The 14,688-nt window shown below is 44.7% G+C and overlaps 1 protein-coding gene across 1 annotated transcript in view; it reads right to left on the bottom strand.

Annotated features, from left to right (window-relative positions):
* Positions 1 to 1,786: 1,786 nt before the first annotated feature.
* Positions 1,787 to 14,688, bottom strand: part of RCAN3 (RCAN family member 3) — a 41,660-nt gene continuing 28,758 nt past the window's right edge. The window contains exon 5 of the mRNA XM_069757138.1: positions 1,787 to 2,234. Coding sequence (XP_069613239.1) covers positions 2,074 to 2,234 — 161 coding nt within the window. The 3' untranslated portion in view covers positions 1,787 to 2,073. The remainder of the gene's footprint in view (positions 2,235 to 14,688) is intronic.

Below are 14,688 nucleotides of genomic sequence, written 5' to 3'. Positions count from 1 at the left end.
TTTTCTCCATGAAGCCACTGCTCCAGTAAACTGACTACACAGGATTTAAATTCTTTGTACCTGCAGATTAGCCGTATATCACCAGATGAATAGCTAATATGTAAGTAAGAGTGACGATCATTTTACTACAGTAAGTGCACATGTGTACTTACAGTCCACGTAATACAGGACAAAGCTTAACATTCACCACATATGGCTTATATCAACACACTAGACAGTACACGATCGGCATCAAGTTATAATAATGTTATAACATGTCATTTAAGGTGCCTTTTAAAGGTAGCATCCCACATAGCAGGTTATAAAATACATTCACCACCACAGCAAAAATCCTCCAATGTGATTTCCCTATCAGCTATTTACAAGAATCACCACATTTCATAAAGAAGCAATTCTCTTGGAAAATGGATAGCTACTAGCAATGCAGCTGTTTAGCCTTCTTAACCAATTTTGCGCAACTTCATTTCCACCCAACGATTTGCAATAAATCCTTGGTGCATAACCGTTTAAGAAATATCAGAAATGAAGGCAATCATTTAACCCCTTAGTGACCGGGCTAATTTTTTAAAATCTGACATGTGTCACTTTATGTAGTAATAACTCTGAAATGATTCAACATATACCATTGAATTTGAGACTGTTTTTTCGTGACACATTATACTTTATGATAATGATAAATTTAGGGGGACAGGTTTTGCCTTAATTTATAAAAAAATATCAGAAATGTTTCTAAATTTTTAAAAAATTTGCAATTTTCAAACTTTGAATGATTATTCCTTTAATCCTGATAGTCCTACCCCACAAAATCAATAGCAAGTAACACTTCTATCATGTCTGCCTTAAAATCAGCACCATTTGTAAAATGCTGTTTTATTTTGTTAGCATTTTACAAGGCTTTAAAATGTAGATTTTTCATGGAAATTTACAAAATTTATTTTTATAGGGACCTATTAAGTTTTGAAGTGACTTTAGGGGTCCCATATGTTGGAAAACCCCTAAAAGTGATACCATTTTAAAAACCGCACCCCTTAACGTATTCAAAATTGCTTTAAGGTTCTTCATTAAGCCTTCAGGTGCTTTTCAGAAATTAATGCAAAGTGGCATAACCGAAATTAAAAAAATAATTATAACCACCTAAGTTTTGATAACTTGTAAAAAGGCCACTGTAGCCGGCAGACTCTAAGGTCATTATTTGGCCATGAACTGCCATGGCAAACACCAAGACCACAGGATCATGATCTCAGGGTGCCGATGGGGTTAAAGAGGGTGCCTATGTCCTCTCTTAACCATTTAGATGCTGTAGTCACTATTGACAGCAGCATTTTTGGGGGGTTGAAATTTCCATGGTCGGTGCCAACACTGATCGTGGCTGATGCAGCAAGTTGTCAGCTATAGTGTACAGTCGACAGCTGCTGGATTGTCACCTGTATGGGGATGCTATTCTCTTATATCTCAGGTTAGTAAAAAGACGTATTGGTGGTCAATAAGGGGTTAAAACCCTTTTGTACTAATGCATTAATATAACATAACACAACAAGTACACCCAAAATATAACCTATATGGAGTGTGGCCCTCATCCGGGCAATCCCCGGCACCTACAATATTCCTGCCCAGCTGCACTCCTGGAAACACAGACAACCATACAGGACCATCAGCTCAAGTGAGGACAATATCTCATACTAAGTAGTTAATACCCTGTAGTTTAGGCAAACTTTCTATATCACCCAAATATTTGGGTACAACGCTTATTTAAGTGGTTCACTTTCTTGCGAAGAGGTGCTGCTCCTTTAAAATGGGACACCGAAATACATTTTACTGCAGTCAACCTGTTCAGTTGCAGAATAATGGCTAAAACACTGATAAAATATAACATATACATAATAGTAAATAAAAGTACATGAAATAAATACGGCATTTATACCACTTCAGATAACGTGATCTAGATTGTCTTTAGCTATATACATAAAGTGAATAATAAGATCTACATTTCCCTTTGAAAGATATGTTTTTCAATCCTATGCTTTTCTTTTGCTTTAGTTTTTTTTTTTTTTTTAACAGATAAAAGGCGTAAATCTAGTTTAAAGGAGCAGGTGGATGTGCAGGACGCTTAGTCTGAACTATTTTTTGTTTTGGTCCCCTCATTTCATCTTCTTCTTCCTCGTTTTCACTCTCACACACGTGAACCACTACGCTAGGAGTCGATTCTGTTCCTGCATGTAGTTCATACTTCTCTCCTGAAAAAAAAAAAAAAAAACACAAGAGAATTTAAAACAGTGATAGGTAATGATTGACAAACTGTATCACTAAAATTTCAAGAAAACACAGTACCCGGACATACAATCATGGCTGAAAGTTTTGGAACCCTTGAAATTGTTACAGAAAATGAAGTATTTCTCCCAGAAGATTATTGCAATTACATATGTTTTGTGATATACACATCTCAAAAAAATAAAGGGAACACTTAAACAACAGAATATAACTCCAAGTAAATCAAATTTCTGTGAAATCAAACTGTCCACTTAGGAAGCAAGACTGATTGACAATAAATTTCACATGCTGTTGTGCAAATGGAATAGAAAACAGATGGAAATTATTGGCAATTATCAAGACACACTCAATAAAGGAGTGGTTCTGCAGGTGTGGACCACAGACCACATCTCAGTACCAATGCTTTCTGGCTGATGTTTTGGTCACTTTTGAATGTTGGCATGTTGGTGGTGCTTTCACACTCGTGGTAGCATGAGACGAACTCTACAACCCACACAAGTGGCTCAGGTAGTGGAGCTCATCCAGGATGGCACATCAATGCGAGCTGTGGCAAGAAGGTTTGCTATGTCTGTCAGTGTGGTGTCCAGAGGCTAGAGGCGCTACCGGGAAACAGGCCAGTACACCAGGAGATGTGGAGGGGGCAGTAGGAGGGCAACAACCCGGCAGCAGGACCGCTACCTCAGGCTTTGTGCAAGGAGGAACAGGAGGAGCACTGCCAGAGCCCTGCAAAATGACCTCCACAGCAGGCCACAAATGTGCATGTGTCTGCACAAATGGTTAGAAACCGACTCTATGAGGATGGTCTGAGTGCCCAACGTCCACAGATGGGGGTTGTGCTCACAGCCCAACACCGTGCAGGATGCTTGCCATTTGCCACAGAACACCAGGATTGGCAAATTCGCCACTGGTGCCCTGTGCTCTTCACAGATGAAAGCAGGTTCACTTTGAGCCAGGGTGGATTTGATTTAAATCTAACTGATTTAAATCACTAGTCAGTAGGGTTGAGCGAAACGGGTCGAACATTTTCAAAAGTCGCCGACTTTTGGCTAAGTCGGGGTTTCATGAAACCCGATCCGACCCCTGTGCGGGGTCGGCCATGCGGTACGCGACTTTCGCGCCAAAGTCGCGTTTCAATGACGCGAAAAGCGCCATTTCTCAGCCAATGAAGGTAAACGCAGAGTGTGGGCAGCGTGATGACATAGGTCCTGGTCCCCACCATCTTAGAGAAGGGCATTGCAGTGATTGGCTTGCTGTCTGCGACGTCACAGGGGCTATAAAGAGGCGTTCCCGCCGACCGCCATCTTACTGCTGCTGATCTGAGCTTAGGGAGAGGTTGCTGCCGCTTTGTCAGAAGCAGGGATAGCGTTAGGCAGGGTCCATTAACCACAAAACCGCTTGTGCTGCAGCGATTTGCACTGTCCAACACCACCCTCGGTGTGCAGGGACAGTGGAAGTTTTTTTTTTTTTTTTTTCCCCTCAGCGCTGTAGCTCATTGGGCTGCCCTAGAAGGCTCCCTGATAGCTGCATTGCTGTGTGTACGCCGCTGTGCAAACCAACTGCTTTTTTCAAAGCACAAATCCTCTTGTTCCTTCCTTTCTGCACAGCTATCTTTTTTGTTTGTCCACACTTTTTATTTCATTTGTGCATCAGTCCACTCCTTATTGCTGCCTGCCATACCTGGCTGAGATTACTGCAGGCAGGGAGATAGTAGCTGCCTGCCATACCTGGCTGAGATTACTGCAGGCAGGGAGATAGTAATTGTAGGACATTCCCTGTGTTTTTTTTTTTTTTTTTTTTGGTGGGAGATTAAGATTGGCAATTTGGCATTTCTGCTAGAGTGCCATCCCTGTGTGTGCCATCTCTCTCACATAGTGGGCCATAGAAAGCCTTTTCATTTTTCTGTATTTTTTTTTGTGGGGTGTATAAATTCTCCCTGATAAAAATACAGTGGGAGATTAATATTGGCCTTTGGGCTTGTGTGCCAGTCCTGAGTGTGCCATCTCTCTCACAAATAGTGGGCCATAGAAAGCCTATTTTATTTTTTTGGGGGTTTTATAAATTCTCCCTGAAAAAAAGGGAGATTAATATTGGCCTCTGGGCTTGTGTGCCAGTCCTGAGCGTGCCATCTGTGCCAGCCCTGAGCGTGCCATCTCTCTCACAAATAGTGGGCCATAGAAAGCCTATTTAATTTTTTTTTTGGTTTTATAAATTCTCCCTGAAAAAAAGGGAGATTAATATTGGCCTCTGGGCTTGTGTGCCAGTTGTGAGCGTGCCATCTGTGCCAGTCCTGAGCGTGCCATCTCTCTCACAAATAGTGGGCCATAGAAAGCCTATTTAATTTTTTTTTTTTGTTTTATAAATTTTCCCTGAAAAAAGGGAGATTAATATTGGCCTCTGGGCTTGTGTGCCAGTTGTGAGCGTGCCATCTGTGCCAGTCCTGAGCGTGCCATCTCTCTCACAAATAGTGGGCCATAGAAAGCCTATTTAATTTTTTTTTTGGTTTTATAAATTTTCCCTGAAAAAAGGGAGATTAATATTGGCCTCTGGGCTTGTGTGCCAGTTGTGAGCGTGCCATCTGTGCCAGTCCTGAGCGTGCCATCTCTCTCACAAATAGTGGGCCATAGAAAGCCTATTTAAATATTTTTTTGGTTTTATAAATTCTCCCAGAAAAAAAGGGAGATTAATATTGGCCTCTGGGCTTCTGTGCCAGTCCTGAGCGTGCCATCTGTGCCAGTCCTGAGCGTCCCATCTCTCTCACAAATAGTGGGCCATAGAAAGCCTATTTTTTTTTTTTTGGGGGTTTTAGAAATTCTCCCTGGAAAAAAAAAGGGAGATTAATATTGCCCTTTGGGCTTGTGTGCCAGTACTAAGCGTTCCATCTCTCTCTCTCTCTCTCTTAGTCAGTGGGCCATAGAACGCCTATTTTTGGTTTTATTTGTTTTCTAAATTCTCCCTGAAAAAATCATTTTATTTTATTTGGTTTCTAAATTCTTCCTGACAAAATCATATTTTTTTTATTATTTTTTTTTCTAAAGTCTCCCTGAAAAAAAAAAAAAAAAAAAAAAAAACAGTGGGAGATTAATATTGGCCTTTCTGCTTGTGTGCCAGTCTTGACTCCTGGGTGCGTCATCTCTCAGTCAGTGGGCCATAGAACGCCTATTTTTGGTTTTATTTGTTTTATAAATTCTCCCTGAAAAAATCATTTTATTTTATTTGGTTTCTAAATTCTTCCTGATAAAATCATATTTTTTTTATTATTTTTTTTTCTAAAGTCTCCCTGAAAAAAAAAAAAAAAAAAAAAAAAAACAGTGGGAGATTAATATTGGCCTTTCTGCTTGTGTGCCAGTCTTGACTCCTGGGTGTGCCATCTCTCTCTCTCTCTCTCTCTCCAATTGTGGTCCATAGAAAGCCTATATTTTTTTTCCTTGATTTGGGTTCCAAAATCTACCAGAGAAAATAACTCCATCAATCATTGGTAGAAAAATATTGGCCTCTGGGCTTGTGTGCCACTCCTGATTCCTGTGTGCGTCATCTCTCAGTCAGTGGGCCATAGAACGCCTATTTTTGGTTTTATTTGTTTTATAAATTCTCCCTGAAAAAATCATTTTATTTTATTTGGTTTCTAAATTCTTCCTGATAAAATCATATTTTTTTTATTATTTTTTTTTCTAAAGTCTCCCTGAAAAAAAAAAAAAAAAAAAAAAAAAAACAGTGGGAGATTAATATTGGCCTTTCTGCTTGTGTGCCAGTCTTGACTCCTGGGTGCGTCATCTCTCAGTCAGTGGGCCATAGAACGCCTATTTTTGGTTTTATTTGTTTTATAAATTCTCCCTGAAAAAATCATTTTATTTTATTTGGTTTCTAAATTCTTCCTGATAAAATCATATTTTTTTTATTATTTTTTTTTCTAAAGTCTCCCTGAAAAAAAAAAAAAAAAAAAAAAAAAAACAGTGGGAGATTAATATTGGCCTTTCTGCTTGTGTGCCAGTCTTGACTCCTGGGTGTGCCATCTCTCTCTCTCTCTCCAATTGTGGTCCATAGAAAGCCTATATTTTTTTTCCTTGATTTGGGTTCCAAAATCTACCAGAGAAAATAACTCCATCAATCATTGGTAGAAAAATATTGGCCTCTGGGCTTGTGTGCCACTCCTGATTCCTGTGTGCGTCATCTCTCACTCAGTGGCCCATAGAAAGCATATAGTTTGTTACATTTGTTTTCTAAATTCTCCCTGCAAAAATCAATGTTTTTTTTTTGGGGGGGTTTCTAAAGTGTTCCTGAAAAAAATAAAAATAAAAAAAAAATAATAGTGTGACATTAATATTAACATTTGTGCTTCAGTGACAGTCCTGCGTGTGGGGCATCTCTCTAATTTGCAGCCACCAAAAAAAGAGTGTGTAACATTGGGCCTGATTTTCGCTGTGGTCTCACCAACCTGTAAAGGGGTAGCTAAATCATACTGAAGTTATAGCTCACCGTGTAAGTTGTGTGACTGCAACAAATAACGTTAGTTTGGTTACGTTTTTAAAACAATGAGGAAGTCTAGTGGAAGAGGTCGTGGCCGGGGGCGTTCATTGTCAGCTGGTAATGAGGGTAGTGGTAGTGGTGGAGCATCAGGTGGTCGTGGGGAAAAAAATATTGCACCTAAGTCTGGAGCTGTGGAGCCAGGTTCGTCGTCCGGCTACACAAGGCCTCGAACGCTCCCTTTTCTGGGATTAGGAAAACCGCTTTTAAAGCCGGAGCAGCAAGAGCAAGTTTTGGCTTATCTTGCTGACTCAGCCTCTAGCTCTTTTGCCTCCTCTCGTGAAACTGGTAAAAGTAAAAGCAGCGCGTCGTTAGTGGATGTTCACGGTCAGGGACAAGTCACTTCCTTGTCCTCTTCAGCAAAAACAACAACAGAGAAGAATGCAGCAGGCGACACAACGGGTTACTCCATGGAGCTCTTTACACATACCGTCCCTGGCTTAGAAAGTGAAGCAGTTAACAGTCCATGCCCATTACAAATTGAATCTGACATGGAGTGCACTGACGCACAGCCACAGCCAGACTACTATGCTGGTCCTTTGACTCAGACCACAACATTGCCCTCGCAGGGTGCTGATCAAGAATCAGACCCTGATGAGACTATGTTGCCCCATCACGAACGCTATACCACCGAACGACACGGTGACACAGACGAAGTTGCGCAGGAGGTACAAGAAGAGTTATTAGATGACCCAGTTCTTGACCCCGATTGGCAGCCATTGGGGGAACAGGGTGCAGGCGGCAGCAGTTCTGAAGCAGAGGAGGAGGAGGGGCCGCAGCAGGCATCAACATCGCCACAGGTTCCATCTGCCGGGCCCGTATCTTGCCCAAAACGCGTGGCAAAGCCAAAACCTGGTGGAGGACAGCGTGGCCATCCGGTTAAAGCTCAGTCTGCAATGCCTGAAAAGGTATCCGATGCTAGAAAGAGTGCAGTCTGGCATTTTTTTAAACAACATCCAATTGATCAGCGCAAAGTCATCTGTCAAAAATGTTCTACTTCCTTAAGCAGAGGTCAGAATCTGAAAAGTCTCAATACTAGTTGCATGCATAGACATTTAACCACCATGCATTTGAAAGCTTGGACTAACTACCAAACGTCCCTTAAGGTTGTTGCACCCTCGGCCAATGAAGCTAGTCATCAACGCAACATCCCTTCCGGCAGTGTAGGACCACCATTTAGCGCACCACCTGCTGTATCTGTGCAGGTATCTTTGCCAGGCCAAAGCAGTCAGGGTCAGGGAATCACCAGTTTCGTAGTAGGAAACACTGCATCTAGGGCACCGGCGGCAACAATACCATCTCCCACCGTCTCTCAGTCTGCCATGTCCACCGGCACCCCCGCTAGTTCCACGATCTCCATCTCTCCAGTCCAGCTCACCCTACATGAGACTATGGTTAGAAAAAGGAAGTACTTAGCCTCGCATCCGCGTACACAGGGTTTGAACGCCCACATAGCTAGACTAATCTCGTTAGAGATGATGCCCTACCGGTTAGTTGAAAGCGAAGCTTTCAAAGACCTGATGGACTACGCTGTACCATGCTACGAGCTACCCAGTCGACACTTTTTTTCCAGAAAAGCCATCCCAGCCCTCCACCAGCATGTTAAAGAGCGCATCGTCCATGCACTCAGGCAATCTGTGAGCACAAAGGTGCACCTGACAACAGATGCATGGACCAGTAGGCATGGCCAGGGACGTTACGTGTCCATCACGGCACACTGGGTAAATGTGGTGGATTCAGGGTCCACAGGGGACAGCAAGTTTGGGACAGTTCTGCCTAGCCCACGGTCTAGTAAACAGTTGTCTGTAGCCGTTCGCACCCCCTCCTCCTCCTCCTCCTCCTCGTCCTCCTGCAGAAGCAAGAGCTCGTCCACAGACCGCAGTCGCACAAACACTCCATCCGCACCTGCCACTGTTGCACACCAGGTCTCCCATTATGGGGCAGCTACTGGCATACGTCAGCAGGCTGTATTGGCTATGAAGTGTTTGGGCGACAATAGACACACCGCGGAAGTTCTGTCCGAGTTCTTGCAGCAAGAAACGCAGTCGTGGCTGGGCACTGTAGATCTTGAGGCAGGCAAGGTAGTGAGTGATAACGGAAGGAATTTCATGGCTGCCATCTCCCTTTCCCAACTGAAACACATTCCTTGCCTGGCTCACACCTTAAACCTGGTGGTGCAGTGCTTCCTGAAAAGTTATCCGGGGTTATCCGACCTGCTCCTCAAAGTGCGTGGACTTTGCGCACATATCCGCCGTTCGCCTGTACACTCCAGCCGTATGCAGACCTATCAGCGTTCTTTGAACCTTCCCCAGCATCGCCTAATCATAGACGTTGCAACAAGGTGGAACTCAACACTGCACATGCTTCAGAGACTGTGCGAACAGAGGCGGGCTGTTATGTTTTTGTGGGAGGATACACATACACGGGCAGGCAGTAGGATGGCAGACATGGAGTTGTCAGGTGTGCAGTGGTCGAAGATTCAAGACATGTGTCAAGTCCTTCAGTGTTTTGAGGAATGCACACGGCTGGTTAGTGCAGACAACGCCATAATAAGCATGAGCATCCCCCTAATGCGTCTGCTGATGCAAAGTTTGACGCACATAAAGGATCAGGCGTCTGCACCAGAGGAAGAGGAAAGCCTTGATGACAGTCAGCGATTGTCTGGTCAGGGCAGTGTACATGACGAGGTACCGGGCGAAGAGGAGGTGGAGGATGAGGAGGATGATGGGGATGAGTATATTTTTAATGAGGAAGCTTTCCCGGGGGCACGGGAAATTGGTGGCGTGGCAAGGCCGGGTTCTGGTTTTTTGAGGGACACAAGTGACGTAGATTTGCCTGCAACTGCCCCTCAACCAAGCACAACCGCAGATTTGACAACGGGAACTTTGGCCCACATGGCGGATTATGCCTTGCGTATCCTCAAAAGGGACACACGCATTACAAAAATGATGAACGATGACGATTACTGGTTGGCCTGCCTCCTTGATCCTCGCTATAAAGGCAAATTGCAAAATATTATGCCACATGAGAACTTGGAACTAATATTAGCAACAAAACAATCAACTCTTGTTGACCGTTTGCTTCTGGCATTCCCTGCACACAGCGCCCGTGATCGTTCTCACACGAGCTCCAGGGGCCAGCAGACCAGAGGTGTTAGAGGGGCAGAAATCAGAAGTGGCGTTGGCCAGAGGGGTTTTCTGACCAGGTTGTGGAGTGATTTTTCTATGACCGCAGACAGGACAGGTACTGCAGCATCAATTCAAAGTGACAGGAGACAACATTTGTCCAGTATGGTTACAAACTATTTTTCATCCCTTATCGACGTTCTCCCTCAACCGTCATTCCCATTTGATTACTGGGCATCCAAATTAGACACCTGGCCAGAATTGGCAGAATATGCATTGCAGGAGCTTGCTTGCCCGGCAGCTAGTGTCCTATCAGAAAGAGTATTCAGTGCTGCAGGTTCAATACTAACAGAAAAAAGGACTCGTCTGGCTACCCAAAATGTAGATGATCTAACCTTCATTAAAATGAACCACAACTGGATTTCAAAATCTTTTGCCCCACCCTGCCCGGCTGACACCTAGCTTTCCTATGAAAAGGTCTTGCCTGTGGACTATTCTGAATGACTTTTCCAATCTCGTAATTTTCTTCACCTGATTGTCCAGCATACGACATGTTTCCACCTCACGAAATGGCCAAACTCCCCACACGGGGCCGTGCTATCGCCACTTTGCGCTTGGACCCTTGAGAGTGCTGTTTGTCTGAAGAGGTGGGTGTGGCCGCTTTTGGTCGACGGCACTGCCACTGGGTCCCTCATAGTACAATAAAGTGTCTCTGGCGGTGGTGGTGCGCACCCAACGTCAGACACACCGTTGTAATATGAAGGGCCCTGTGCCTGTACCGCCGGCCACAAGCCAGTTCCCCCCCCAGCTCAAACAGTGCTCTACCACTAGCAAAATTATCTCTCACAGCTTCACCAATGTGTAGTCTAGGCGCTGACATCCTTCAATGCCTGGCACTGACAATACCATTGTTTTGACATTTTTGTTATGTTAGGCCTTCGAAGCCTGTCTGCGGTCCCTTCTTTCTACAACTACTACACTGACCAGGCCACTGCTGGCCGTGTTACCCTGGAACCAATTTAAAAGTGCCTATAGTCAGCCCAATTTTGTTATGTTAGGCCTTCGAAGACTGTCTGCCGTCACTCCTTCCACTAGACTTCCACTGACCATACACTGCTGCCCATGTACCCCTGGAACCAATTTAAAGTGCCTACAGCCAGCCCAATTTTGTTATGTTAGGCCTTGGAAGCCTGTCTGCGGTCACTCCTTCCACTAGACTTCCACTGACCAGACCACTGCTGCCCGTGTACCCCTGGAACCAATTTAAAATTGCCTACAGCCATGTTTTATTATTTTAGGCCTTCGATGCCTGTCTGCGGTCACTCCTTCCACTAGGCCTCCACTGACCACACCACTGCTGCCCGTGTACCCCTGGAACCAATTTAAAATTGCCTACAGCCAGCCCAATTTTTTTATTTTAGGCCTTCGATGCCTGTCTGCGGTCCATTCTTTCAACTACTACTACACTGACCAGGGCACTGCTGCCCAAGTACCCCTGGAACCAATTTAAAATTGACTACAGCCATGTGTTAATATTTTAGGCCTTCGATGCCTGTCTGTGGTCACTCCTTCCACTAGGCCTCCACTGACCACACCACTGCTGCCCGTGTACCCCTGGAACCAATTTAAAATTGCCTACAGCCATGTGTGATTATTTTAGGCCTTCGATGCCTGTCTGCGGTCACTCCTTCCACTAGGCCTCCACTGACCACACCACTGCTGCCCGTGTAACCCTGGAACCAATTTAAAATTGCCTACAGCCATGTGTTATTATTTTAGGCCTTCGATGCCTGTCTGCGGTCACTCCTTCCACTAGGCCTCCACTGACCACACCACTGCTGCCCGTGTACCCCTGGAACCAATTTAAAATTGCCTACAGCCAGCCCAATTTTTTTATTTTAGGCCTTCGATGCCTGTCTGCGGTCCATTCTTTCAACTACTACTACACTGACCAGGGCACTGCTGCCCAAGTACCCCTGGAACCAATTTAAAATTGACTACAGCCATGTGTTAATATTTTAGGCCTTCGATGCCTGTCTGTGGTCACTCCTTCCACTAGGCCTCCACTGACCACACCACTGCTGCCCGTGTACCCCTGGAACCAATTTAAAATTGCCTACAGCCATGTGTGATTATTTTAGGCCTTCGATGCCTGTCTGCGGTCACTCCTTCCACTAGGCCTCCACTGACCACACCACTGCTGCCCGTGTAACCCTGGAACCAATTTAAAATTGCCTACAGCCATGTGTTATTATTTTAGGCCTTCGATGCCTGTCTGCGGTCACTCCTTCCACTAGGCCTCCACTGACCACACCACTGCTGCCCGTGTAACCCTGGAACCAATTTAAAATTGCCTACAGCCATGTGTTATTATTTTAGGCCTTCGATGCCTGTCTGCGGTCACTCCTTCCACTAGGCCTCCACTGACCACACCACTGCTGCCCGTGTACCCCTGGAACCAATTTAAAATTGCCTACAGCCAGCCCAATTTTTTTATTTTAGGCCTTCGATGCCTGTCTGCGGTCCATTCTTTCAACTACTACTACACTGACCAGGGCACTGCTGCCCAAGTACCCCTGGAACCAATTTAAAATTGCCTACAGCCATGTGTTATTATTTTAGGCCTTCGATGCCTGTCTGCGGTCACTCCTTCCACTAGGCCTCCACTGACCACACCACTGCTGCCCGTGTACCCCTGGAACCAATTTAAAATTGCCTACAGCCAGCCCAATTTTTTTATTTTAGGCCTTCGATGCCTGTCTGCGGTCCATTCTTTCAACTACTACTACACTGACCAGGGCACTGCTGCCCGTGTACCCCTGGAACCAATTTAAAATTGCCTACAGCCATGTGTTATTATTTTAGGCCTTCGATGCCTGTCTGTGGTCCCTCCTTCCACTAGGCCTCCACTGACCTGTCTACTGCGGCCCGTGTACCCCTTGAACCAACCTAATAAAATATTTAAAAAATTAATTTGATTATAAAAAATAAGATCGTGTTGAGATCTCAAATGCAGACATTTTAACAATCAAAACAAACACACAACAAATATCTGGAACTGTACTACAAAGGTCCAACAGCTACAATTTCTTTCTCCTGCAAGAAGTTAACTGAAAGTTTTTTGGAGTTGTTAACACAGATATGGCATCCACCGAGTGTTGTCCTGTCGCGTCTCCTTTAAATTATTTCCAATAAGATGTTAAACTATTAATTTAATAAAATCAATAATTAAAAAAATAATTGAGTAAGTCAAAAGCACATTGCAAATAAACATTAATTACAAATCAAGAAGCATGGCGCGTCCGAGGGTGAGTAGATACCGAATAAGAATATAATCACCCTCGGACGCGCAATGCTTATTTACAACAGCCTTCCTTCCTAAGAATCAGCCCTTCCGTGGTGTAGAGAGAGGTTGTGTTACACTCCAAGGTGTTCCCCAGGTTGCCTTTCCTGAGCTTCGATCTTCCGGCTCTCGTTTAGTAGCTGTTGGAAACTACGCTGCATTAGGCCTACTAATTGTGTATGGGGTGTAGAGACAGGTTGTGTTACACTCCAAGGTTTTCACCAGGTTGCCTTTCCTGAGCTTCGATCTTCATGCTCTCGTTTAGTAGGTGTCGGAAAGTAGGCTGCATTAGGCCTACAAATTGGGTATGGGGTGGAGAGAGATGGTGTGTTACACTCCAAGGTGTTCCCCAGGTTTCCTTGCCATTGCTTCGGTCTTCCGACTCTCGTTTAGTAGTTGTAGAAAAGTACACAGCATTAGGCCTACAAAATGGGTATGGGGTGGAGAGAGATGGTGTGTTACACTCCAAGGTGTTCCCCAGGTTGCCTTTCCTGAGCTTCGATCTTCATGCTCTCGTTTAGTAGGTGTCGGAAAGTAGGCTGCATTAGGCCTAAAAAATGGGGAATGGGGTGGAGAGAGATGGTGTGTTACACTCCAAGGTGTTCCCCAGGTTTCCTTGCCATTGCTTCGGTCTTCCGACTCTCGTTTAGTAGTTGTAGAAAAGTACACTGCATTAGGCCTAAAAAATGGGTATGGGGTGGAGAGAGATGGTGTGTTACACTCCAAGGTGTTCCCCAGGTTGCCTTTCCTGAGCTTCGATCTTCATGCTCTCGTTTAGTAGGTGTCGGAAAGTAGGCTGCATTAGGCCTACAAATTGGGTATGGGGTGGAGAGAGATGGTGTGTTACACTCCAAGGTGTTCCCCAGGTTTCCTTGCCATTGCTTCGGTCTTCCGACTCTCGTTTAGTAGTTGTAGAAAAGTACACAGCATTAGGCCTACAAAATGGGTATGGGGTGGAGAGAGATGGTGTGTTACACTCCAAGGTGTTCCCCAGGTTGCCTTTCCTGAGCTTCTATCTTCAGGCTCTCATTAAATTGTGGTTAAATGGAACAACTGCATTTGGCGTACTAGTTGGTTTGGGGCCTACTATCGGTGTCTGCCACTCCTTGCTGTTCTCCTGGTTTCCTGTCCTGAAATTCCATTTTCAGCCTCTCGTTAAGTAGTTGTTAATGTTAGACTGCATTTGGCCTACTAGTTGGGTTGGGGCCTACTATCGGTGTCTGCCACTCCTTGCTGTTCTCCTCCACTGAACAAAGCTGTGCCGCCTGTTTACTACGGTTGCCAATTTTGAACTGCATTTCGACTACTTACTGATTTGGCCCTACTCTCTGTGTCAGCCTCTCATTCCAGTTGTCCTCCACTGCAATGCCCCCTGGTTATTCCTGTGTTACCAATTTTGAACTGCATTTAGCCCACTTTCTTCTTTGGGCC

The sequence above is a fragment of the Ranitomeya imitator genome, chromosome 3 (genome assembly GCF_032444005.1).
Source record: "Ranitomeya imitator isolate aRanImi1 chromosome 3, aRanImi1.pri, whole genome shotgun sequence".
In the NCBI taxonomy this organism is placed as follows: Eukaryota; Metazoa; Chordata; class Amphibia; order Anura; family Dendrobatidae; genus Ranitomeya; species Ranitomeya imitator.
This window is presented reverse-complemented; position numbering and strand designations above follow the sequence as displayed.